The 27,055-nt window shown below is 41.3% G+C and overlaps 1 protein-coding gene across 5 annotated transcripts; it reads left to right on the top strand.

The window, feature by feature from the left end:
• Positions 1 to 103: 103 nt before the first annotated feature.
• On the top strand, positions 104 to 27,055 carry trip12 (thyroid hormone receptor interactor 12). Of its 5 annotated transcripts, none has more exons than XM_084951295.1 (42): positions 104 to 226; positions 3,316 to 3,462; positions 3,879 to 4,004; positions 4,190 to 4,974; positions 8,973 to 9,078; positions 11,098 to 11,234; positions 11,654 to 11,737; positions 11,822 to 11,917; positions 12,007 to 12,158; positions 12,372 to 12,407; positions 12,531 to 12,626; positions 12,721 to 12,813; positions 12,910 to 13,071; positions 13,220 to 13,288; positions 13,413 to 13,578; positions 14,115 to 14,232; positions 14,496 to 14,652; positions 14,893 to 15,046; positions 15,753 to 15,981; positions 16,144 to 16,262; positions 16,694 to 16,901; positions 17,240 to 17,340; positions 19,196 to 19,370; positions 19,492 to 19,633; positions 19,832 to 20,023; positions 20,211 to 20,362; positions 20,463 to 20,620; positions 20,778 to 20,851; positions 20,960 to 21,159; positions 21,766 to 21,893; positions 22,154 to 22,305; positions 22,496 to 22,638; positions 22,749 to 22,905; positions 23,025 to 23,123; positions 23,210 to 23,324; positions 23,624 to 23,778; positions 23,888 to 24,052; positions 24,268 to 24,432; positions 24,519 to 24,632; positions 24,872 to 24,966; positions 25,242 to 25,345; positions 25,475 to 27,055. In XM_084951295.1, the coding sequence occupies exons 2-42, from the start codon at positions 3,365 to 3,367 to the stop codon at positions 25,669 to 25,671; spliced, it is 6,174 nt and encodes a 2,057-aa protein (XP_084807421.1). In that variant the 5' UTR covers positions 104 to 226; positions 3,316 to 3,364; the 3' UTR covers positions 25,672 to 27,055. The 5 variants fall into 5 exon arrangements, with proteins under 5 accessions (XP_084807421.1, XP_084807425.1, XP_084807422.1 ...); XM_084951296.1 differs by having other exon boundaries at positions 139 to 247; XM_084951298.1 differs by lacking the exon at positions 104 to 226 and adding an exon at positions 739 to 759.

Raw genomic sequence — 27,055 nt, 5'->3', positions numbered from 1 at the left:
CCGTAGCTTTGTTTCGAAAGAGCAGCCGATCCAGTGCTCGCGCTCGCTTTGTTGACTCAAAGCAAGCAGATACAGAAAATAAGGAGCAAACTAGTCCCGGAGCGGATGAATCACGCGGAGGTATATTGCGGTTGTAGGCCCCTCAGCTGATGTGAAACTAGCAGTGGTAGAGAGAAAAGAAGAGCTGGTGCACTGTCTGTTACAACTACAACACTGGAACAAATAGGTAACAACATTATACCAAAAGGTAGACATTTTCACTGACATTTAAACCTGTAGTCTTTTGGGATTTTGACAGTATTCAACCTCGAAATACATCGGAAGAATGGGTGTTGCGAAAATAACTCGAATCCCGGTCCTGCTTTCCTGTTTTTTTTTGTGTCTAAAGGTATCAGGGGCCATTTCTTTTTGCTAGTTAGCGTTTACTTGCTAACTGCTAGCTAGACAACTTGTTAATGTTTGGGAAATTTTGATCAAAACTTTATCATAAACACTGAATTGGTGCGGTGTTGCCAAAAGCGCTGTTTTCAACACAAATCCTTTTAACCATCCTGTCGAGCTGGCAAAATGTTAGCCATCGACAACAAGGCTCGCTAACGTTAATTAGCTGGCATGCCAAGGTTAGCTGGTAACAGCTATAACGCTCTTGTTTGATTAAACATCGTAAGCTGCGCGACAGTCCTGTAGCTGCTAATTCGGTCTCGACGGGGTTAGTAATGTGGTGTTACCTCGGCTCCCAGCTTAATTGAAAACAGCGAGGTATTTTAAAGCCAATAGCCGGCTGTTTATTTTTTTTGTCAGCTTACTGTTTGCGAGAGAACGGTCATTGAGGAAACCCTCGCTGTGGCTAGGCTAGTATTAGCTTGCTAATGATAACCTAGCCGTGACGCTTTGAATTCTGAGCAAGATACTTTAACGGTAGTTGAATGAGATGTTTGGCGTTATGTGTCCCATTTACCCAAGTCTTAACAAGAACCATGCGCTGTGTTGGCACGCTGTTTGTTAGTGGTCAACTTGTCTTCCTGGCTAACAGTAGCTAAAAGGCTAGCCAGCGCTGTAGTAGTGAGAGGGAGGCACTGGCCTTAAGTCAGCTCAGAAAATATTGTTAGCCATCCTTATAGCTTACTAACATTAGTTAGGAGTCTATCTGTACATAATAATTCGCGCTGACAATTGCAAGGAGAGTGTAGAACTGTATCAGCGTCGTTACCTGTCTAGGTGACAGTTGTGTATTTTGGATTTATTTACCCCCATCAATCGTAGACGGTGAGCTTGCTTACGAAACACAAACGTATTTCTCTTTTCTCTAAACTTGATTGTCAGCCCCCCCACCACACACACACGCACACAGAGCTGTGTGTCCTGGCAATCCGACTGCCAACTTAGCTTGCGTTAGTTTACTTGTAGCCTGCTAGCTTTATTACATTAAACCGCTGTCGAAAGACGGGTCTTGTCGATGTTGCCTTTTTTCGACGTGAAGCTAATCTCGGATGAACCCGATCGTTATTCGCCAGTTGGAGGGGCGTATTTGCCATTTAGTAAGCATTATGTCGTTTCGTAACACAAACAAGCTAGTTTCTCAAATGTGACAATTTGTTTGGCTAGGGTACTAGCTGAATAGGTTGACACACCGGCACGCCAACTACGCATTTCAGTGTAACCGTTGCTACGTTAGCCAGCGTAACTTTAACTAACTGCTGATCTGCAGTTAGCAAGTCTTCTAGCGTTTTCTCTTTTTTTAGATTCAAGATGTAAACGCCACAAGCTTCGCTTTTGGATGTGTGAAGCTTTTCTGTATAAATACACCGATACGATGGAGGTATTGTTAAAATGTATGGGGCTTGCTAGGATATTAAGTGGCTAAACATGCTAGCGTTAGTCGGTGGTGGTGGACAACTACGTCAGAAATATAGGCCTCTGTAAATCATGGGTATAAAAAATCGGACACTTCAGTTCTTGTTTTAGTTATGTGGTAAAATAAACTGGGTCGATGGTCTATGTGAGGCTGTTAATCATTTGATGAGCTTAACTAATACCATTATACTCTAGTGGGGAACACCAGTTGTCAGAATGGACGAATAACAAAGACTAGGATGCACTGTCAGTGCAGGCCTAACATGGCCCAGTGAGCTTGGCAAGTGTGGCGTATTTTTATCATCAGTATCCGTGATATCATAGTTTAACGTGTGACTTAAACAGTCAGATGCTTTTGAATTTTTTTTTTTAAATATTTATTTAGGGATTCAATGGTTTTTGTCTAGCAAATAATGAAATCATCTTCCTGTATGTGTTTAGATCAAGTTAATCAATTGTCTTATCAGTACTGTCACTGTATTGACTCCTGTGAGTTAGATGCATGCATTCACTTCTAATGTTAAAAAGAAAACTTCTGTACTATTCTGATCAATTAAACTGTTAAGATTGTACTGTACCCCTAACACTAAGCACACTGGATCAGATATATAAATTTTATACAATGCTGTAGTCATTTTGAAGCATAATTGCTCTTGGCAGTTAGTTTAGGACTTAAACTAAAACCAAAAAAGAATTAATTTGTAGTCTACCGTATTGTATGTTTATTTTAATTAGGCTGTGACCTTGGTTAATAATACACAAAGGAATCTTTCGCTGTTGTAAGAAAATTGTAAAATGATCCTTTTGATGATTTTAATTATGTGAAAAGGTTCCGGTAGTGCTTTCTGACAAAGATTTAAAGGTACCAATGTGTAAAAATGTATTATACTGTGCGTAAGTAGGGTACTTGGTGATAGCTTTATATTCATGGTGCACAGGGAGGGGGGAAAAACTAAAACATTTCAGTAAAATTTGATATTGGCAGTAAGGTAAAATACAGCACTGCTGTATTTTACTGAATGTTATTCAGAGAAGTATACATTTTGTTGTGACTGTTATTGAGAGATTAGGAACACGAACTGTGCTCTGTGCTATGATTTAGTTATTTTTAACGGGTCATATTGGCCACAGTAATATAGTTAGCATAAAGTCTTTAAAAGTTCTTAGTTCCCTGTTTTTGATTTTCAGCTATGAGGGGATGTAGTTACTAGCATGTGGTGTTGCTGCCAACCCCCACCCAGATGTTGTATCTTCATGTACAGTCGTGAGAAAGTTTTGCCACTGATCATCTCAAAGGGGCCAGAGTGGTGAACCTGTAGTTCAATGATACGCAATCTCAATAGACGGCAGCTTATTTTAAACCACAGACAACTTGGTGGTGGTGGTGAGAGGGTGCAGGTTTAAGGGTGGTCTTTATATTTTGTTAATGTTCTTTTGTGGTCTCTTTTTCCTTTATTACAGTGAATGGTAGTGTCTAGAAAGGGTATGTCCCTTCAGGAGAGAGGTGCCAATGTCCAACCGGCCTAATTCCAATCCAGGGGGGTCACTGCGCCGTTCACAGAGGAACACTGCTGCGGCCCAGCCACAAGACCACACAGTCGCTGGAAGGTGAGTGTATCTGCATCCTTACTGTCCAGTTAAAATCAGAATATTTAAAAGGCAGCCGTAGTTTGTGGGCAGCAGTTGTTGAACCTTTCTTGAAAGAGCAATAGATGAAATGATGTTTCGTAGAGGGGAATTTGTATTTGGGTTGTGTGTCTTTGTAGTTAATTGGTATTTTAACTTGCTGAATGGTAAAATTGTCCTATGTAATCAAAGGAAAAGCTTATCTTTGTTCTTTTGTCATAGTCGGTGATTAACCCTCTTTTAGCTTTATTTTTCATGAATCTCCAGACGTGATAATGGCCAGATTATATGCAGATGGAGACAGGCAAAATGATTTGGAGATTGATCAAGTCTCTTTATAAGTAACTTAATCACAGACACCCACACTGTTACGTGCTCTTTAATTTCCAACCTTACAGGTTGCAGTCAGAGCAGGTAAAACATAAAGCAAATTCCCCACCTGAAAGTAGAAGACCTAATTCTAAGGCTCCCAAAGCCACAGCCAGCTCAGCCACTGGCCAGTCCAGAGGGCACAGCTCAAGAAGGTACCTGTGTTTTCTACTTGGTGCTTAGTGTGTATGTGTGTGTAAATAGGGTCATGCATTTTTTTGTCCTTTTGGACTTTGATCAAAATCTGAAAAAAAGCAGTGAATGTGGCATTGCAATGCTCTGCTTTTTAGGATTCATAAATCTTCTAAGATGGACTTCTGTGTCTTTTCCACCCTAACAGAAGCGGTCTTACTCTGTCCGTGGCTTCATTTGTATTGCAAGACGACCCAGAGGCTGCAGGAACATCTGAACAAGAGCGACCAGGCCACCAATCTAAGAGTGAAGGCAACCGAGGGCTGAAGCGAAGTGAAGCTCCTGACCAAATAAGTACCTTTGGCCCAACCCCTGCCAAGAAGCCGAAATCGCTCCCGTCACCCCGAGACAATACCTCAGAGACCAAGAAAGGCCCAGTTAAGTCCAAGAAGAGATCACTTACTTCAGAATTGCCTGCATCGTCAGGTCGAGGCCAGAGCAAGAAGAGTGTGGCCGCTGGGGCCTCGCCAATCCAAAAACGGAAAAAAGCAGACTCTCTCCCCGGTCTTAGTAGCACCGCTGGGTCCCTCCCCAATCGTACCGAGGGCAGAACTGCAAAACCCACCAAGCTGGCGTCTAAATCGGCCGCCTCAGCCAAAGCTGGGTGTAGCAACGTGACAGACTCCTCCTCCTCCTCTGCCTCCACCTCTTCCTCTACCACAGGCACCAACAGCACCACCACCCAAGGCGCCCGAGTCAAACAAGGAAAAGACCAGTCCAAGGCACGTCGCTCCCGCTCAGCATCTAGCCCCTCTCCACGCCGTAGTACACGTGACAAAGAGCAGGCCAAAGCTGCCAGCTCTTCAAAATTTGAGTGGGCAGCACGCTTCAACCCCAAAGTCAATCTGCCAAAACCCAAACTGTCCTTGCCTGGATCATCCAAAACTGAGACCTCCAAACCTGGGCCATCAGGATTACAAGCTAAGCTAGCAAGTAAGTTACATTTACTGTGTACATCTGCTCTCTGCATTATTAGCTCTATGAGGACAGCATTTGTACTTCAGAAATTTTTCTTTCATATTTGTTCTTATATTTTTTCTATTGTTCAGAATAGTTGACTATCACAGAGGGAAGTTTTTTTTTAATAGAGCTCTCCTTTCATTTTTCTTTCCATTGAACTTAATACTATAAAGAGGGTTAGGATTTGGCTTGTGGGTTTATTTTTCTTATTTGTTTGTTTTTATCTTTTGGCACATTGGTCTTTGATATTTGAATTGAGGTGTTATATTCCAGGGATTAAGTGTTACATCATGAGATACAAAACCTTATTCTGAACTGCTGGGAATAAATGTATTTGTTTTTGTATTAGACATATTCCAGCATAACTGGTAAAGCATACACATGATTTTAACTTCAGATAAAATTGTGCAGAGAAAACATTCAAAAAGGCCCATATGCAGACATTAGTGTAATTCATATATTTATGATTTATAAGTACAGTTGGTGACACTGTAACACAGTGTGTACAAAAAAGTTTGTGTCTTGACTACACATGTAGTCATGTACACATGTTGAGTGTGGACTGCACAGAGCTGGTTCATATTTCAGGCATAAGTACCAGTAGCCTGAAACCGGAGATGTATAAATACTGCTGGTCATTCAGTTGTCAGTGATTTCACAGGTATGGCAGGCTCAATCAGCAGTAAACAAGACTTTTTGTAACATGGTCTATATCGTGGTAGTCCTGTGACTTTAGTATAGTCAGTTACTGCTCTGTAAATTACTATGAATGCAGATGTTTTGAGTTTTAGCACAGTACACTAAAGCTGGTTGGTAGCATACTGAATATATTTTCTACTTTTGTAGGGAATACTAGTCACCAGATCGTAAGGCTTATTTTGCATATTTGCTTTTAATTGTGTTGAAACTTAAGCATTTATTGTTTTTCTGTTTAGTGTAGTAGAAACGGAGCAGAGCCTGGGCAACTGCAACACCTGCTACACATTTTGAGCCAATTACTGTTGTTGTGTTGTAAGGAAATCTGTATTTTTTTTTCTGATAGGCAAAGCATTTAAATATTGTTTCTAAATGTCAGAATATCTGTTAAAAACTAAAGCCAGACAGAAATCTCTTCTATAATCTTTTTTTCTTTAAAATAATTTTTAATTATTTTAAATTTAATGTTAATTCTTTTAAGAAAGCTATGTAGGAATTTTGTAACTGTAGAGATGGCGGTTCTCTTGCCCCTCCCCCAAAAGAGCAAGTATCTGAAATGGGAAACACATTGCTCCACCTTTGCATGTGTGCTGCAGAAGTTCACAACAGTTTCAGCTACATTGTGGCAAACATGTCTTTAGTTATCATAGAAGAGAGAGATAGGTCAGTGTATTATTATAATACTGCCTCAGTTTGGATTTATATTTCTGAAACTTGGAACAGGCCTGTCAATCCTGACTTAACAATTCAACATGGCAGCAGTGTAGTAAAACTGTAAAACATGTACTCTGTCCTGAACCAGGGCTCTAGACTAACGTTTTGCCACTGTTGCACTGGTGCGCCTAAGAAAAAAAAATTTAGGCGCAGCACAAAAGTTAGGCACACCCAAATTTCTCAACCGCATCACTTAACACCGCAGTTTTATATGTGCACTTTTTTGGGGGGTAAATTGCTGTCCATACAGACAATATTCATTTGTAAATGATTAAATAACAATCTTGTGCTTGTGCTTGAAGTGCTTTGGCACTCCTTGGCAATATTGTAGACAATGTTAAACTTGATGATCACATCGGCCTCCTCTGACGACCTGTTTGCTGCTGCCTGCCGCTGAAAGGCAGTGGGGAGAGGGGAGACTTAGGCAGTGCATTTATCATGACTTATAATGTATTTTCTGGATACACTGTGCTTTTTCAGCGTTCAGAGATTGATGACTCCGTGTCAGAGCACTGGCTATGAATTTCAGATGGATCAGGCTTTAACTTAACTTAAAAGTTAAGTTATCAATAGTTCTTTTCATCTTTTCTTATTACCCATAGCTCTACATCCACTTCTGTCGGGCCTAGGCTACTCACTAGGGCTAGGTATCATCACTGATTTCTATAATTTTTTTTCTGTTTTGATGAGAAGTGGCTTCACTTCCAGTTCAGTCTGGGTGAAGCTCTGCTACTGACACATCGCATCAGACTCAGACGCATCAGACTCAGTGAGCTGTCGGCTTTCAGCCCCGATGCTGTGTACGTGTCGTCGGGTGAGAAAGCTGATTCTGATGCGTCGGGTCCGCGCTCTGCATTTACGTCTTTGCGCGGAATCCGTTTACCTGCTCTCATTTGCTGGTGGTTGTTGAAATAGTTTTGTGAGCCTTAACCTGAGATTCTGGCAAAATACATTTATATTTAAAAGTCGATTCAGGATTTAATTAATCGATATCGCTTTATTCAAGCTACTCACCTCTCTCTATCTCCCTGCACTTTCAAACGTACACACGAAGGACTACATGAATATCTGGACCACAACCAATCAGAGAGGTCCCGCCCCTAACTATCTCTGATTGGTTTAGACCACGATAGGGGCATAATGTGTGTCTGCTGTTGACCACATGGAGACTTTTAGAGTTGCGAAGCCTTTTTTTTTTTTTTTTTTTTTCTTTTTCTTTTTTTATTACTTGAACAGTTGGTCGCACCAGTGCGACCTAAGAACTTTTTTTTTTTTTTTTTTTTTTTTTTTTTAGTCGCACCATTGAAAAATTTGGTCGCATTCTAGATCCCTGTGAACTGTTGTGTATTTGTGACTCGATTAATAAGTCACATACAGTACTGACAAAACTACCTGTAAGTGCTGCAGGAGTGGTTCGAAGCTAAAGAAAAATGGGCCTTGCATATTATTGCTGCTGGTGTGGTCTTCATTTAACTGCCTCGAGGTGTTGCCAAAATGGCCACAGAGTTGCAAGAGTTGCTTCTAGGAAGACATTGGCTCTAGTATCCAGCTTGTCTGATAGCCTATATAGACCATTTGCACAAATGTATTAGTGAAAATCTGGTATGTCTGGTGAAGTGAGTTTGAACTCAGAGGGGTCAGTGTGGGGTCAGTCTGTTCTAGATGGGTGAAAGGATAGTAACTGAAGTCAGCTCTGTTCCATGGGCTATGGCCCAAATAGAGACTCCTCCTTCGTAGGCTTTGGTGTGTTGGCCCACCAGCTGACCAGAGTTATGTTTGAGGGCAGGGAAGGAATCATGAGCTGGTTCTGTCAAAAGGAAAGTACTTCATCTCTCCTGCCATATCCATATCTGTCCGCCTCTGCCTTTTAATACGCAGATTCTGTTACTTTATGCTGTAATGGTGAGTAAGCATGTACAGTGCTGCAGCATGTTTTTGTGTGCTTTTCAGTGCGAAAGAACATTTTGATCATATTAAATTAGTCATGTTACAGCAGCCTGTGTCATAGGACAAGTATGTGCTTTTAGTGAATTACCCCCCTGGAAGACTTTTACTGAAATAAGTCTGATGGACCTTTTTGTTTGACATGTTGTAAATCAGTTGCAAGTGGGACATGAAGATGAGGTCAAATGAAGTCCAGAAGTCAATTTTTAATGTTTAATTCATTTGGTTTTAACTCTGTTAATATTTATTTTTATGCTACTGAATTATGAGTCACAGACCTAGCATGAAGGTTGTCTTGTCATAGTGCCATAGGTGTTGCTATTAATACTCACTGGTCTGTGGTGCAGGGCTCTACACAGGCAACACCAGTGGGCCTTTACTATAGCATCAGTCTTTGCTTTTATGTGTTGACTGTGTTTTCACAGATTTTTAACCATAAACACAATGTAGTGGCATGTTCTGTTTTCTTCCACAGCCCAAACTTCTTACATGTTTTAGTATTGAATAATTAATTAAATATTTGATTCACCTACTGTAGAAGATGTATTTAAATGAAAGAATTTGATGCCACAGTTGGGGCCCAGTCCAAAAGTTATAATCACTGTTTTCTATTTTAGGTTTGAGAAAATCCACTAAGAAGCGCAGCGAGTCTCCTCCAGCAGAGCTCCCCAACTTTCGGCGGAGCACACGCCAGAAGACCACGGGCTCCTGTGCCAGCACCAGGTACACTACAGTGACAAAAAGCAAAAATGCATGTTACTTCTGGATATTTATTTTTGAGGAATGTGGACATCATTGACGCTATACTAAAGTTAAGAAATGCATATTCATGATTTATTCAGCATCTAAAATGATTGCAGTCTAATTTTAATAATGAGACCTAGTGCTGTGCTGTCAGTCTTTTCTCTTAAGCCAGAATGATGAAAAGAGCCTTTTGGTCAGGAATATCTGTCTAGAAGTTGGTCTATAAAGGTTATCTGTAGACAGATCATTAGTGGTGGCCTTTATGTGCCTTTGTCTCTGAGGGTCCCTCACCTGGTCAAGTGTTGGTTGGTACCTTTGGTCCTACAAAGTTCTTCCTGTAGATCGCCCAAAGCAGACCAAGGATTGTGCTGCTGCTTGGACCTCTTTGTGCCTCTGTCTGCACCTGCAGAACTCTCACGGAGGCTAAGGTGCCAAACGCCAACAGTAGTTGGCATTTCAGAATAGGCTTTACTAAAAAAAAAAAAAAACCCAAACCCACACATCTGCTAGTTTATGCCATTTCTCCTACCGCCTCTGTTTCTTTTCTATTTCCCCAATAGGACATTAAGCTCTTAAAAATATAAAAGCTAATTTACATCCTGGAGTCCTGCTCTCAAAAATTGACAAATGATGATGCTGTCTGTGAAGCTGGATTTAAGAAATAAGCGCTTAAAGATTTGAGAACATGTGTAGTGCCATGTTCTGTCAGGACAGAACGTTAGGTCATGTGGTTGGTTGGCTGGTTTGCGGCTAATAGACTTCTATTAGTTTATGTTAGCTAACTAGAGACAGAATCTTAGTGAGAATAAGGACACTAAAACTAAAAAAAATCACTTGTACAGCCCCTAGATGATGCAATCAGTTCTATGGTAAGAAATCCAGCTTCAGAGACAGTGTATCTATGTTATATCTAGTTCTACGTTGTATCTATTTCACTTTTTGAGAGCAGGGCTCCATGATGTAAATTAGCCTTTATATGTGTAGCGTTTCATGTCCTCTTTAAGGTTGGAACATTTACTATATTACGGTAATGAATAATCAAGGTAAGTAGTTGCTAAACTATTTTTTTCATTCATTGGACTCAACTCACCCAAACACCTTAGCTTACATATATTAAACTCTTAGTTGTAGTCTACTGTGACCTAACTGATGCCTTGTTGCTAGTGTGACTGCTTTATTCAGATGGATGGCCAAAGGGTTGAGTTTAAACTTTTTATCAGTTTGCATATTAAAACTTTTAAATAACAAAAGATGAAAACTTAAAGATCACTTGCTTTATTTCATGATGTTACACCAATGTTGCCATTTTAAAATCTGCTTGGTCTAATGATATTTTATTTTAAAGCACACGCCTCATCAGCTCCAGTGTCTGTCAGTAGCAGAGCTCCACCCAGACTGAACTGGATGTGAAGCCACTTCTCATCAAAACAGAAAAAAACTACTCAAAGTCTGTTGTTACGATTTCAGTAAAAAAACAACAACAACAAACATCAAGGCTGAAACGATTTTGTGCAAATGCTATCATTGTGTTTGTTTACAGTTCATTTAAGCTGAACGGGTTAGCAGCTTGTATCAGCTGAGTGACCTTAAATAATCAATATTTAGGTCTGCAAATTGGCATTTTGGGGAAAAATGTCTCCATCACAGAAGGTACAAACTGGTATTTTATTGTGTTTATAGGTCAGACAAACTGACCCGAATTGATTTTACCACCCTTTACAACATGAGGTGGCACAACAACCCTGCACAATGTACATGGTTGGCAGTAAGCCCATGAGTTTAACATGAAAACTTCTGTGCATTTGATAAAAGGGCAATAACTATGCATGGAAGCCTCTGTTTCAGTTTATATTCTCCTGCTTTTGCATGATCCAAATTTACCATAGTAGAATCACTAGCCAAGGGAACCACTGCTATGTATTCATATGATACAGAATGCATTGCAGTTTGACACTATAAAAGTATAATAATCAGAGTCTCTTTGTACGCATGTAACAGTCGGCGGGGCTCAGGCCTGGGCAAGCGCGGGGCAGCCGACGCTCGCCGACAGGAGAAAATGGCCGACTCCGACAACAACCAAGATGGGGCCAACTCATCAGCCGCTCGCACTGATGATGCATCACAAGGGGCTTCAGGTACTTTCGCTAACAAATTAAGATTACTTATTGCAACCAGAAATAACTCAAATGTTGGAATGATGTGTGATTGGGGTGTAGATGAACATGTACTAAGAGGTTTTTCTAAAGTAAAAGGTGAACTACTAAGATTTCTGCTTCGATCTTTCTCATAATTATAGACTAGAAAAGTCGGACTACCTAACAACACAAATGTATACTCACCATGTTTTTATAATAACTCACATTGCAGTTTGAAAATGTCAGTTAATTATTCACTTCATTATTCAATTAAGCTTCCTAACTTTATTAGGAAGATGATTCAGATTTCCATTCATTTATGTGAAGATGAAAAAGTTAACACAATTATGGCCATTTGATAGATTGTTTTCACTTCAATAAAAAAAATTAAAATATGAATTTTTACGGTTTATTTCCAGCGTCAAGCTCGGTTGCTGGAGCAGTGGGCATGACCACCTCTGGTGAGAGTGAGTCTGATGATTCTGAAATGGGAAGGCTTCAAGGTATGTTAAAACCACCTTAGAGATTTCTCATATTACAAAAAAGTATTTGACCTTTTAATACATAAAGCTTTGTATGTCCTTTAGCTCTACTAGAGGCCAGAGGTCTCCCTCCACATCTTTTTGGGCCCCTGGGACCCCGCATGTCTCAACTCTTTCACAGGACCATAGGCAGTGGAGCCAGTGAGTAATGTCTTCTGACATTGACATCAGCGTTCTTCTTACACTCAGTATTTTAATAAAAAATAAATAAATCCCTTCCTTGTTTTCAGGTTCCAAGGCTCAACAGCTACTGCAAGGCCTCCAGGCCACAGGTGACGAGTCTCAGCAACTCCAAGCCGCAATAGAAATGTGCCAGTTGCTGGTGATGGGCAATGAGGAAACACTTGGTGGATTTCCTGTGAAAAGTGTGGTGCCTGCCTTGGCAAGTCTTATTTTCTTTGGCTGTTTACCTTCCTGTACTGCACAGCCCTGTTTCCTGGTTTTGAAGCAGTGTCTCACCTATTCATTATTTTACAGGGAAAAATTCCTCCCACAGTTATGTGTAATGTAAATATTGGTTGACAGAAAATCAGTTACTTTTTGTTTTTTCACATGTATGCTATTTAATTCCATGTAACTGCTTGCTCTTTCGCAGATTACACTGTTACAAATGGAGCATAACTTTGATATTGTGAGTATGACTGGCTTCTGTTATTGTAAATGTCATTAGTTTATTTACTTTTTGTTTGTCTGGGTGGGTTCATGGGGGGGGCATGCAACTGATTATATTCACATCATTGCTCTGTGCATACAGATGAACCATGCCTCGCGTGCACTCACTTACATGATGGAGGCACTCCCTCGATCTTCTGCTGTGGTGGTCGATGCCATTCCTGTCTTCCTGGAGAAGGTAAAGCATGGCACTTTCTGTCAGTAATCACTTGTTAATTCATAACGGCGACCTTCTCATATGCTAATGGATTGTTCGACTTTCTTGTCTGCAGCTTCAGGTGATTCAGTTCATTGACGTAGCAGAGCAGGCCCTGACTGCCTTGGAGATGTTGTCAAGGCGACACAGCAAAGCCATTTTGCAGGCCGTAAGTGTTACGCTGTCTTTTTGTTGTGCCATTAATTTGTCTTTTCTCTGCTAGCCGCATTTAGTCCTAATGATCCTCACCTGTCATCCCTTATAGGGTGGGCTTGCTGACTGCCTCCTGTACCTGGAGTTCTTTAGCATTAATGCTCAGAGGAATGCCTTGGCCATTGCAGCCAACTGCTGCCAGAGCATTACTCCAGATGAGTTCCACTTTGTTGCTGACTCTCTGCCACTGTTGACTCAGAGACTTACTCATCAGGTACAGTTTTCATATAAAGGATACTGATCTGACATTAGCAACAACGGTACATTACGTCTGTGATTTGGGTCAAGCAGTGAGGTCATTTATTTAGTTTAATGTGGTAAATCTGTTACTTATCCACCGTTTATTCCCTTGCTTTTTTTAGGATAAGAAGTCAGTTGAAAGTACTTGTCTCTGTTTCGCCAGACTGGTGGACAACTTTCAGCATGAAGAGGTCTGTACCTCAGTTTGTTTTTGGTAGACCATGTTTGCTGTTTCAGTTGTTTCTTGCCATTTAGAGATTTGTAGTCCACATGCCCACTTAATGTACATTTATGCATCTCCGTTCAAATCAACAGAACCTGTTGCAGGAGGTGGCATCAAGGGACCTGTTGACAAACATCCAGCAGCTGTTGGTAGTGACTCCGCCTGTGCTCAGCTCGGGGATGTTCATCATGGTTGTGCGCATGTTTTCACTTATGTGCTCCAACTGTCCATGCCTGGCAGTCCAGCTTATGAAACAGAGTGAGTAACATTTGCACATAGGTCACACATTAGTAGGCCCTCTGACAGTATTGGCTTTTTCCTTTTTGGTTTTACAGTGTATTTACTTTACGGGATAGGATATTTTTAATAGATTTAAGAGTTGCTAGTTACTAGATACAGTCTGGTAACTTGTTTCCCCCCCCACCAAATTACTGAAATCCAAATTATGACTGCCTGTCAATAGTGGTCCTGCTAACAGCTACATCAACCTACATGATAAAGCTTTTCATTTGCTGTTTCTCATCTTGTGAACTTGCAGTCTTTATTTGCCAGCAAACCAAACAGATGTGACACTAAACATGTACTTAATGCTATTTTTGTGAACGTTTGCAGTCCTATGGCTCTTTGTAAATGATTTAAAAAGAATTGCCATGTCTTGAAATTAATTTATTTTATTCATTGCGCAACCCATTGATTTATTTTTATCAGTAGTGTTATTATGGTGTGTATGAACTTGAAACATAACACTTAACAGAGAAAATGCTTGTTTTTATCTTTTTTTTCCTTCTAATTAGACATAGCAGAAACTCTGCGTTTCCTTTTGTGTGGAGCGTCAAATGGCAGCTGCCAGGAACAGATTGAACTGGTACCCCGGAGCCCCCAGGAGCTCTACGAGCTGACCTCACTCATATGGTATTGTTAAGGTCACACTGGGCAGTGTGGCAAAAATTAAAGACTAGCAGACATACAGACACCTGTGCAATGTTTTTATTTTGTCTGCTTCACATAGTTAATCAAAACTGTGTGTGTGTGTGTGTGTGTGTGTGTGACTAAACGTGCATATCTTTCTCATGTAATTTAAGGACTCTTCCTTAAAACAACAGCTTATTACTTTGTGGCATTTTTGTCTATAACAGTTTTGTAGCATTGGGTAACCTCTGTATTTTCCCTTTCAGTGAGCTGATGCCCTGCTTGCCTAGAGAAGGCATCTTTGCAGTTGATGTAATGCTTAAGAAGGGCAGTGTCCAGACAACAGAGGGAGCAATCTGGCAGTGGAGGGATGACCGGGGACTGTGGCATCCTTACAACCGCATTGACAGCCGCATTATTGAGGTACACATTACTGTGTTATTATTATGTTATGTCATATCAGTTTAGTCATTGTTGAAATTTTATTTATTTTGTGATATATTATAATGATTTAGTAGGATGCTACAATAAAGGATAACTAAAGAATGAATAATGGAGTGACTTTTAAACCTTGTGTCAGAATATTTAATGTGTTAGGATCATGTATGGGTATAGATCTGTATATCTCTCACTGATATTGGGTGTGGTTGTCTTGCTCTGCAGACAGCCCACCAGAACGGGGAAGATGAGATCAGCTTGTCAACCCTCGGCCGCGTATACACAATTGACTTCAACTCTATGCAGCAGATCAATGAAGACACAGGGACAGCACGTGGTATCCAGAGGAAACCTAACCCTCTTGCTAACCCCAACACAGGTATTTTACTAATGATATGTGACGAAGATATGTGTTAAGAGGAGTGTATTTTAGCAGAGAATGGAATGGGAACAAACTCCTTGGGTTGACTTATTTTAGGCTTGTAAAAGGAAAAGTCCTTTGAAAATCTAAATAAGCTCTCAGTGCCTAATGAATGAAGATTTATTTTATTTTTTGTCTTGTGAGGGTGGTAGCTATAATCAGCTTGGAGTCACACAGCTATATTTCTAACAGTGACAGGTTAATGGCCCCAAAAAAATCCCCTGAAACAATTCCTTCATTGTTAAATGCAATGTTTTAGTGGTGCAGCAGCACGAGCATTTGCCCCAGATTGTTTGGTATGCTTCATTGAAATTGAATTTGCTTGCTTCAGTACACACTGTAAGCTTAACAGTTACTCAAAAAAAAATGGCAATAATAATAGTTCAGCCAGTGCTAGTATGGTCGGACACATTAGCTAAACTTAAATTTTGTAGCTACTGCTGTTATTATAGCTTAAGGATAGTGTGTGTGGGGAGGGGCTTTACAGCTTCCTAATTGGCCACAGCAAAAAGAGAACTAAACCTTGACCCAAACAGTGAGGTATATACTAAACAACTACTATTCTCTACTACAGACCCCTGAAATATTTCATTTTATCATTATGCAGTTACTGAGTGCATATGGTTAATGGCATTAATCTGACCCGTTCCATGTCTATCATTAGGCAGCCACCAAGAGGTCCGTCGTGAAGATGCACGAGCCCAGTTGATGAAGGAGGACCCTGAGCTGGCAAAGTGCTTTATCAAAACTCTGTTCGGGGTCTTGTATGAGGTGTACAGCTCATCAGCTGGCCCAGCTGTCAGACACAAGTGCCTTAGAGCCATCCTCAGGATCATCTACTTTGCTGATGCAGAGCTGCTGAAGGATGTGCTGAGGAACCATGCTGTGTCCAGGTAAGAGTCCAGGCTACTGGCTCCTGTTAGCACTGATATTAAATCTGGTTGTGGTCTTACAGTAGGTTAAAGATGTTGGAAAGGAAGAATTTTAAAGAAACAACAGGGCCAGTGTTGGGATTTTAAATTAAATTGACCTTTGTCTTGTGTTTATTTCTACAGTCATATTGCCTCCATGCTATCTAGTCAGGACTTGAAGATTGTAGTGGGTTCACTGCAGATGGCTGAGATCCTCATGCAGAAGCTCCCAGATGTTTTCAGTGTTTATTTCAGAAGAGAAGGTAGTGTATGATCCCATGGAGAACTGTGGTTTCTTATCTGTTCATCACAGCATTAAGACAGTATAAGTGTTTTGTAAAAGAAGTATGCTCTGAAGCTGTCACTTTGTCAGTTTTTTGTATGATGTCATAGCTAAATTAATGTTTGTGAATGCAAATTGTTAAAGCTTTAAATGCAAAGATTTTTTTACTAAGATAGTAAAATGTGACAGTTAAGGCTGACTTTACCTAAAACCGTACTATATTGCAAGTGTGGCAATGGTGCATTGATGCTAATGGTTTCCTTTGCATTTTTTTCCCTGATGCATTATTCCTTGAATTGCCTGAAATGTGAATTGAGTCACAGTCCTCAGCCAGAGCTCTATGCTGGCATGGAGCTCTGTATTGTGCTTCTTTTAAGGCTTTTTTTGCAATACTTTCTTTTTGTCTTCAAGGTGTCATGCACCAAGTGAAGAATTTGGCAGAGTCTGAGAGCTTTTTGGTCACTAGTCCTCCAAAGGCTTGCCCTAGTGGCACCGCCAGTCTCTGCACTACCACCATCAGCACTGCATCCACCACATCTGCTAATAATACAACTCCTGACCTGGGCTCACCCAGCTTCCAGCACAGCATGGACGACTCACTGGACCTCAGCCCTCAAGGGTGAGTTTGAGGCCATACGTGGCTTTGGTTTGGCTATCTAAGGAAACGATATAAAAAATTTTTTTTAGCAAAGCCAAACATCCAGTGTGTATTTGGAAGAAAAGCTCATAAACACAAAGTAATTAAGTCATTAAGAGCAAATGTTGTTGTCAAATAGTTGTTCAACTGCTTAAAAATGTAAACGGCGCACAGATAATGTATATTGTCTGCAATTAATACATGCTACTATTTATCAAAGCATTATAGGGTATGTATGTATGTCTGTAGTTAATGGAAGAGCAAATATCTTTAAAAATAACCACAATAGCATGAAATAAATAACTTTCTCTTGCACATAGACGGTTAAGTGATGTCTTAAAAAGGAAACGACTACCTAAAAGAGGACCTAGAAGGCCCAAGTACTCGCCACCAAGAGATGATGATAAAGTAGACAATCAGGGTGAGTGTCCCAGACACATTGTGAGACACAAATATGTTATAATAATTTTGTTGAAAAAGTTCTGAACCATACTCTTGAACTCAGATCAGTATGAGACTAATTATATTATACAACAAACAACTGATTAACAATATTATTTGAATGTGTATTTTGCACATTTGTTACTGTTTTGATGCATATGTTAAAGCAGGGGTGTCAAACATTTGCAGGCCACATGCAGCTCACTTTGATCTTAGGTGCTGTCAACACCGTACACAATGCAGAATGGTGCGTAACATGCAAGCAAATAGGCAGAAAAATATCATCATCAATTTTTGATGGAAAACTGATCTGGAAGCACACTGAGAGCAAGAGAGCTGTGCAGGAAGTGTGGTGTGGATTTTTCTTTTGTTTGTTTTGGTTGGTTGTTTTTATGTTTGTTTGTTTTTTCCCTGTTAATACAAGGGTAAGATAAAATTCATGACAATGTTTTTTTTCAAACGTCTTCTTTTGCTGCTGGGTCAGTGAATTTTTGTCAGAGGGTGCGAAACTTGCGGTTTCAGAATCTCTGAAATGTCGGTTTTCAGCTCCTGGGGGCACATCCGTGTACATGCCGTCGGGTGAACGAGCCCACTTTGTGTTTGCATCTTTTTGCGGAATCAGTTTTACCTGCTCTTTGATCATTTGGTTTTTTAGCTGTTTAGTGGTTTTGAATCAGTTTTGTGGGCTTTTATCTGAGATTCTGACCTTTCTGTGGCTACCACACATGTCTGTATTAAATTACAGATCTGGGAGTAAAACCAGATGTTCTCCCTTTCACCTCTGGGGGCATTGGGGTTCAACAGGTTAATTGTTTATTGCTTAATTACTTTGTATAGAATGAATAGCCATGAGGGAGGGTTTTTTATCAGTAGGAAAACTTGTAAAACTTTTAAAAATACAGTTAAGTCTAGAACTTCTGCTTGTGCTTGCTTGTGGTGAGCAGCGGATCAAAGAAGTTAAGAATTATAAATGACTTCCTTGGCTGTGAGACTCATTTAAACACTGAGCCATGGCTCTGTGCCACATGCAGACATTTCTGCATCTCTTCCATTCAAAGACACTTTATATAATTTATTTTATGTAATATTTAACACTGAACTGTAAATGTAATACTTTTTAAGGAAGCAAATTTTTTTCGTTCCATGTTTTCAAAAAGCCTTATTTTTATGGATTTTTCTTCTGCAAATGAGGTGTAAGGCCTGGAGAGTTGAAACCTTTTGTCCTCCACAATGGAAAATGGCAGAAAATAAAAGTGTGTATCACTTTATCCAGCTCCTAATGTCATGCAGCCTGTGCTCGTTTCTTCATTTCCTGACACGCTTGCATTTAAATTGGGCTCCCCTGTCTCTCTGTGTACCTGGTCCATACCACTACACTTGCTGTCTTGGGAACATCTACCTCCCTTCCTCCTTTTCACACAATGGGATGATCCCAGTCTGTCTTTGCATTTGATTGGCTGGATTGCCCATCAAAATAAAGTCCCACCCCCTGCCTGCATGGATTCTCAGCAGGGCTGAAGTTTTGGCTCCTACGTACAAACGTACCATTAATAACTGACACATGAAATTATCTAGCGGGTCGAATATAATTGTAGGGCTGTACGTTTGACATCCCTGTGTTAAAGTAATACCTGCCAGCTAATATTTACAGTGTTGATCAGAACCTGTTGGTGTACAGTAACTTGTGGTACACTGAATTGTTTAGTCATAATCTTTTTTGTATTTAAAAAAACAAAAAACAAACAAAAAAAACAACCAACCCCAAATGATCTAAAACTATAATAATCAAATATTTTTATGTTATTAGTTGATAATTCTCCTGTTCTTCCTTTCAGCTAAGAGCCCTACCAGTACTCAGTCACCCAAATCATCCTTCTTGGCCAGTCTCAATCCCAAGACATGGGGCAAGCTGGGTGCTCAGACCAACAATGCCAACTCTGAGCCCTCGCGCACAGCAGGAGTGAGTGGCCTCGCAAGGGCCCCTCCCAAGGACTCAATTTCAAATAACCGGTACGGTTGTGAGTTAACGAAGACAGCTTAGCATTGTCTTTACTCCTATATTATCCAAATCTCCCGCCGTGGGCTAAACCATCGTCCTTAACAAGTGAATTATTTATTTTGTCATTTGTAGAGACAAAATTAAGGCCTGGATCAAAGACCAAGCGACTAAGTTTGTGGAGCGCTACTTCAACTCTGAAAATGTGGATGGCAGCAACCCTGCACTGAATGTCCTCCAGAGACTTTGCACAGCCACCGAGCAACTCAACCTCCAGGTAAAACATGAGCGCTACCTCGAAAAAGAAGTTATTGAACAGCTAGCAACACCTTGTACAGGGTTTGTTTGTTTGAGGTTTTAAAGTTATAAGATGTATTCCAAGAAGAAGATGGTAGTTGTACTTGTTGAGTACAAAGTAACTATCAGTAGTTACACCCCATACCTGAAATATTTTATCATCTGATGCATTTCACAGGTGGACGGTGGTATGGAGTGCTTAGTGGAGATCTCCAGTATTGTGTCAGAATCTGATGTGTCGTCTTTTGAGATCCAGCACAGTGGGCTGGTGAAGCAGCTGCTGGTCTACCTGACCGCCAACACAGACAGAGAATTGCTGAGTCGTGATGTGCGGCTCAAAAGGTTCCTCCATGTGTTCGGTGGCTGTCCGGTGAGAGACTAAAACATATATTATTGTTAAATTATCTTATTCTGCTCAAGTCTGAAAGTTCTGCAGTGATCTGTTTTTACAATCAACGGTTTCCTCTAATAAATGTGTTTTATAGGAAGATGGTGGAAGCATGTTTGCTGGGTTTGTTTCTAACATTTTATTTTTAAATTCCCTCATTTTGTCTCAGCCTCCAGGAATGGAGCCCATAGGTCGCCTGGATCTAGCTGAGAATGCACCTTACTTGGCCATGGTGCACAAGATGAACAGCTGTCTGAGCCAAATGGAGCAATTTCCTGTCAAGGTGCACGATTTCCCCAGTGGCAACGGCAATGGCAGCAGGTCTGTGGCTTTACATACATTTTTTTTTTCCAGCTGTTTGTGCACATTTTGGTGTGGTGTACTCTTTTTAATTGATATGAATCTCCCACTCTCTCCTCAGGGGGTCTCAGGCACTCAAGTTCTTCAACACACATCAGCTTAAGTGTCAGCTGCAGAGACACCCAGATTGCACTAATGTTAAACAGTGGAAAGGGGGACCTGTAAAGATCGACCCTCTGGCTCTGGTGCAAGCCATTGAGCGGTATCTTGTCGTCAGAGGTGAGAGACATTTGCAGAATGTTTATGTCAACTTGTGCTTCAACCCCACTGCAGGGCCGTTTGCGTTGTCCAAGAGACCAAACGTTTTTCAGCTGTTAGCCATTTTTCAGAACTCGCTGTTAGGTTGCATTGTAAATTTAAAATCTCGTCTCCACAGGATACGGCCGAATCAGGGAAGAAGACGAAGACAGTGATGATGATGGCTCAGATGATGAAATAGACGAATCACTGGTATGCGATTCCATTCATGCCAAATAATGGTTGTGCGTGTGCTTCTATATAATCCTCTGTAGATATGCATCTTTTTAATCCCTCCTATGTGATTTCTTGATTACTCAGGCGGCTCAGTTTTTGAATTCGGGCAGCGTACGTCACAGACTGCAGTTCTACATTGGTGACCACCTGCTACCGTACAACATGACGGTGTACCAGGCTGTGCGGCAGTACAGTCTGCAGGCAGAAGAAGAACGGGAGTCAACAGATGATGAGGCAAACCCACTTGGCCGAGCTGGCATCTGGACCAAAACGCACACAATATGGTATAAATAACCACTTTTTATACCAACTAAATATCTCATGACGATCAAGATTGAAAGTCTCTTAAAGGGTTTGGGGGGGTGACCGTGGCTCAGGGGGTTGGGAAGCGCATCTGTAACCGGAAGGTCGCCGGTTCGATCCTCTGTCCTGGTCGTTGTGTCCTTGGGCAAGACACTTTACCCTACCACCTACTTGTGTTGGCCAGAGGGGCCGATGGCGCGATATGGCAGCCTCACTTCTGTCAGTCTGCCCCAGGGCAGCTGTAGCTTGCCTCCACCAGTGTGTGAATGTGAGAATGAATGAATAGTGGCATTGTAAAGCGCTTTGAGTGCCTTGAAAAGCGCTATATAAATCCAATCCATTGTTTGCTGTTTTAAATATTGGAGTATACTGCTTTAGTTGCTCTAGGTCAGAGTAACAGGGAAAAGGCATGAAACAGCCACTTAAAACCATTGAAGATCCTTTACAGAGACTTGCAACACACCAGGATGCCCCGCTTTTCAAAGACGTATTCTTCTCTATGGCCTTTTAGAAGTAAAACTGGGACTGTACATGTTTTTGTTTTTCTTAAAGCATGGAGACCATTTTCTCTTTTATCCTGTAAACAGGTATAAGCCTGTGAGGGAGGACGAGGATGGAAGCAAAGATGCTGTGGGTGGCAAGAGAGGCCGAGCCCAGACTGCTCCCACCAAAACCTCACCCCGCAACGCCAAGAAGCAGGATGAGCTGTGGCATGGTGAGAATTTTGGATATCTCAGGAGTAAAGCTTTGTTCGTTTTACATTAAAACCTCACCTGCTGGCTATGAAATACTTGATGTCACTGACATTGAAATGTCAAGCAGGCCACACACTTGTACATCTGACGTTTGATGTCACCTTTGCAAAGTTTAACTGTGAAATCAAAAAGCGAGTGAGCGGATCGGTGGCCTTATTGTTCAGTTTCTACTGAATCTAAATGTGTATGTTTTGATTAAAACTATTCCCATTGCTTCCAGATGGTGTATGTCCCAGCGTCATCAATCCCTTAGAGACATACCTCACTTCGGAGCCACCAGAGACCATAACTTTTGATGACCCTTCTTTAGAGGTCATCCTGCTGCTGAGGGTCCTGCACTCCATCAGTAGATACTGGTTCTACCTGTATGATGTAAGTCTCCTTTGGACAGGATTATGACAGTGAGGAAGTTGGTGTGTGTTTGTTTCTGATAGTTTTGAACACCAAATATCGTCCTTAAGAAAATGTTTTCACAGGCTTTTACACAATTAGGATTGTCCATTGTGTTATGACATAAAATATTCCAGTAACATTGACTTTAATATTTTATTTTGTTGTACAGAACGCTGTGTGTAAGGAAATTATCTCTACCAATGAGTTCATTAACAGTAAACTGACAGCCAAAGCCAATCGTCAGCTGCAAGACCCTCTGGTCATCATGACTGGGAACATCCCCACGTGGCTCATTGAGCTTGGAAAGTCCTGGTAAGTTTCACAAGAATAGTCTGTGATCTGTTTTGCAACGCCAAGATTACATTTGTTGGGGTTGTTGCCTGGCTGTAGTAACACACATTTCTCTCTCTTTTCCTCTGCAGCCCCTTCTTCTTCCCCTTTGACACTCGGCAGATGTTATTCTATGTAACCGCCTTTGACCGTGACAGAGCAATGCAGCGCTTGTTGGACACAAACCCTGAGATCAACCAGTCAGATTCTCAGGACAGCAGAGTTGCACCACGTCTCGACAGGAAAAAGGTGCAGTGTGTTACTTCGAAGCATTGTGCTGTACTTTTTCTATTTTGGAATCCACATCTTGTGTCGTGTGACCTGCTAAATGTGATCATGTGATTCCCTCTGTTATGCTGTGTTTTCAGAGGACGATAAACCGCGACGAGCTCCTAAAACAGGCAGAGTCTGTGATGCAGGATCTCGGCAGCTCCAGGGCAATGCTCGAGATTCAGTATGAGAATGAGGTATTTAAGTTTCTCGTATCTGAATACTCAAACTCTGAAAGAAAATAGGAGGAAAGTTTGGACTTTGTTTTCCCTCTCCTTTTCAGGTGGGCACAGGTCTCGGTCCCACTCAGGAGTTCTACGCTCTGGTGTCTCAGGAGCTTCAGCGCGCCGATCTTGGTCTTTGGAGAGGCGAAGAGGTTACTCTGGCCAATCCTAAAGGTACCAGCTTATATCCTGCAACTGTGAACAGACGTGCGGGAAATGATGAAAAGTGTTGTTAAATGACGCGAGTCTGTTAATACAAAACTCATTATCGAGGTAGTCTTCATCTCATTAGTCAGGCGTTAATGAAAGTCCTTAAGTTTGGTTTTTGAAGGATGTCGTTATTTAGGGGCCACTGATTTTAATTGATCAGTTTCCCAAGAAGATACGACTGGAAGCAAAAAATGCATTTTTATTCATATTTAATGTTACAGTATCTTGTATTAACTTTCAGTGACCGCCTTCTTGTTTTGCAGGAAACCAAGAGGGAACCAAGTACATGTTCAGCTCCAGAGGACTGTTTGCCGTTCCCTTCGGCAGGACGACCAAACCAGCGCACATAGCCAAAATCAAAATGAAGTTCCGTTTCTTAGGAAAGCTAATGGCTAAAGCCATAATGGACTTCAGACTGGTAACGGCCTCCATTTTCATCTCTTACACACCGTTTAGCATGCGGAGGCTGTAAACATTTACATGTTAAAACAAACTTTCTGACCTGATCCTGTCCTCCTCGTCTTTAGCTGGATCTGCCCTTGGGGCTGCCATTTTATAAGTGGATGCTACGGCATGAGATGTCTATAAGCTCCCACGACCTGGTGAACATTGATCCTGGTGTTGCCAAGTCAATCCAACACTTGGAGGATATTATCCGCCAAAAGAAGAGGCTGGAGCAAGACCGATCACAGGTAGAGCGCAGAGAGCTTGTGTTTAATGAAATTAGCCCAGAGTATTGTTCTGTGGAACGATGCCTCTAAACTTACTTGAGATACTGCTGTTGGTAGTGCTCCCCCTTCTTTGTACATATATTGGTGTCTCTTACCTTTAGGTCATACTTTATACCCAGAGCAGTTCTCCCTCACTTTTCTCTGCTAACCTGTTTGTCCTCGTTTGTTTCCATCAGACGAGGGAGACGCTACAGCAGGCTCTCGAGAGCCTGAACATGAATGGCTGCTCAGTGGAGGACCTGGGTTTGGACTTCACCCTTCCAGGATTCCCAAATATTGAGCTGAAAAAGGGCGGCAAAGACGTCCCAGTCACAATCTACAACCTGGAGGAGTACCTCAGGGTATTTGAGTTTTTCTAACAACCCACGCTTTTATCAATCCCCCCCCCCGTCCCCACTGTTTTTAATGTTTTGCTTTGTCCCTGTAGTTGGTGGTGTACTGGACTCTAAATGAAGGAGTGTCCAGACAATTTGAGTCGTTTAGGGAAGGGTTTGAGTCGGTCTTCCCATTACATCACCTGCAGTATTTCTACCCAGAGGAGGTAAGAAACTTTGTTTTGTTTACTGCCTGGTAGTCATTTTATATCTATCTGTAATGATGAAATTCAGCAGTTTTCAACAGTGTGTCAGCATTGCTTACAGCAGCACTCGGTGTGTTTTTAGGAATGCAGGGTAGACAAACATGGGTCAAATATAGACATGAGTTGTTTACACTTTTGGTAAAGTAAATCCTGTGCTCATAGTTTGGATTTTCTCCTTCCGTTCTCACTTTAACATTTAGCTTGACCAGTTGCTGTGTGGCAGTAAATCAGAGACGTGGGATGTCAAGACGCTGATGGAGTGTTGTCGACCGGATCACGGATACACACATGACAGGTGAGACCGTCTGTGGCTCTTAAGTTTTAGATTATTGTAAATCTCAGCATTCTTCAGTATTTATGCGAAGAATTTGGCTGATGGTGGCAAAGCATGATCAATTCCACATTCCTGGCTCTTACTGGAAATATCGTGACTCTCGTTTCTAGTAAACAGAACCCACAGTGCAGTCAGCTGGTTGCACCAGTTTTACCATCATTGCAAAGCAGAGGAGTATTTTTGATCATTTTAGTAACACAGTAACTTTTCTCGACCATTTCATCCCGTTTTTGCAGCCGTGCAGTTCGCTTCCTGTTTGAGGTGTTGAGCAGCTTCGATGCCGAGCAGCAAAGACTCTTTCTGCAGTTTGTCACAGGAAGCCCAAGACTGCCCGTCGGAGGTGAGGCACATCATACACACACGCACACCATTTAATGAGCCTGACTTGTGACTCTTAATCAAATAAACTCGAATGTGTTTGTACTGCAAGTCTGCCCCGCGCTCACCCGCTGTTGCCCTTGCACGCCAGGTTTCCGGAGCCTGAACCCACCTCTGACGATTGTGAGGAAGACGTTTGAGTCGACGGAGAATCCAGACGACTTCCTCCCCTCAGTCATGACCTGCGTCAACTACCTGAAGCTGCCTGACTACTCCAGCATAGAGATCATGCGAGAGAAACTGTTGATTGCGGCTCGCGAGGGCCAGCAGTCTTTCCACCTTTCCTGATCTCGCCACATCTCAACATTCAAATGCCTTCTACAGCAACCGATGAAATCATGACTTCCTTCTTAGTTTTTTTGTAATCACACACATTAAGGCTACATGTACAGCCTTCTTGTTAGAGAAAGCAGCTTGCAGAAAAATTAAGACTCTAAATATATATTTGCTGCCCCTGTCTCTCAAAAAAAGGAGGGAAAAAAAAAAGAAAAATGGAAGGGTGTTCCATGACGCAGAACTTAAAATATAAAGAGAGTAAAATCTTATATCAGTAGTTGAGTAATGTTAAAAAAGATGAAAACATCTGGGTGACATTTTAAATTGCTATGTGATATTTAAACAAGACAAAAAAGAAAAAAAAAAAAAGGGATGTCTCCTCTCCAGAGTGGTGGACAGCATCACTGGGTGACGGGGGAGGAAGGGGAGCGGGGAGGGTGGGTTCCATTGAGCAAGCTAGGTTTACTTTAGCTCCAAAGATCATTTGTACAGACAAATTTGCAGACTTTGCTCATTCTACACATTTGATAGAATAGCTCTTTGTTTTCACGTCTCCCCCTCAGTTCGACTGTTCGCATTCTGTTCTGTATTATATTCGCCCCCAGTTCGTGTGTTGCATTATTGTTATTATTATTTTTTATTTTGATTTGGTTCGGCTTCCCCCTCCCCCCCAGTGTGTCTTTGCTTCAAGTTGTGGAAATGAAAGTTGCAGTTGGTTGAATGCGGGTAGTGATGAGCTCATATTATCTTTTTTTTTTTTTTTTTTTTTTCCTTCTTCTTTTTTTTCTCCTCTCGCTCTCTCTCCCTCTGCTCCTTCTGAGATTGTGTTCTGGCCTCATTTCCGAGAGCTTCAGCTCAAATGAAGAGTTGTAACTAATGTGTTGACCAGGTAAATTTTTTTTGCTCTTATTTTAATAGAGTTGGCATCTTTCTGTTGGATCCTACGCGTAGGGTTATCTTGGTAGACCAAGCTCTGAGCAACCCTCAACACATAATGTAGCTGGGCACAAAGTTTGGCTGGTCTCATTTTTATCGTTTCATAGCCAGATTAGCATTTCAAGTTCATTTTCTGGAATAAAATATATATGCAGTTTCACACCCCGTTTGAAGTGGGAATGTCTGCTTTACCTTTTTTTTTTTTTTTTTTTTAATTTTCTATATTGTCTTTATTTCTTGCTGTAGGTTTTTTTGTTTTTTGTTTTTTTTTTTTCTTTCTTTGCACTGCTGGCTTGGAACAAACTGTGGTGTGCACCTGCAGTCTGTTGCCAGGGGAGGGCGCCACTGTATGCTCTCCTGGCCCCAACGTTCATGTGCTGGTTTCTAAGATCTGCAATAATTTACTGCATCAGGTTCATGTTTTTACCTGAACATAAATAAAGTAACTGTTTGACTCATA

Source organism: Perissodus microlepis, chromosome 14, assembly GCF_051167445.1.
Source record: "Perissodus microlepis isolate ML-2025 ecotype Zambia chromosome 14, ASM5116744v1, whole genome shotgun sequence".
Taxonomy (NCBI): Eukaryota; Metazoa; Chordata; class Actinopteri; order Cichliformes; family Cichlidae; genus Perissodus; species Perissodus microlepis.
The sequence above is the reverse complement of the archived record's forward strand: the minus strand, read 5'-3'. Positions and strand labels throughout refer to the sequence as shown.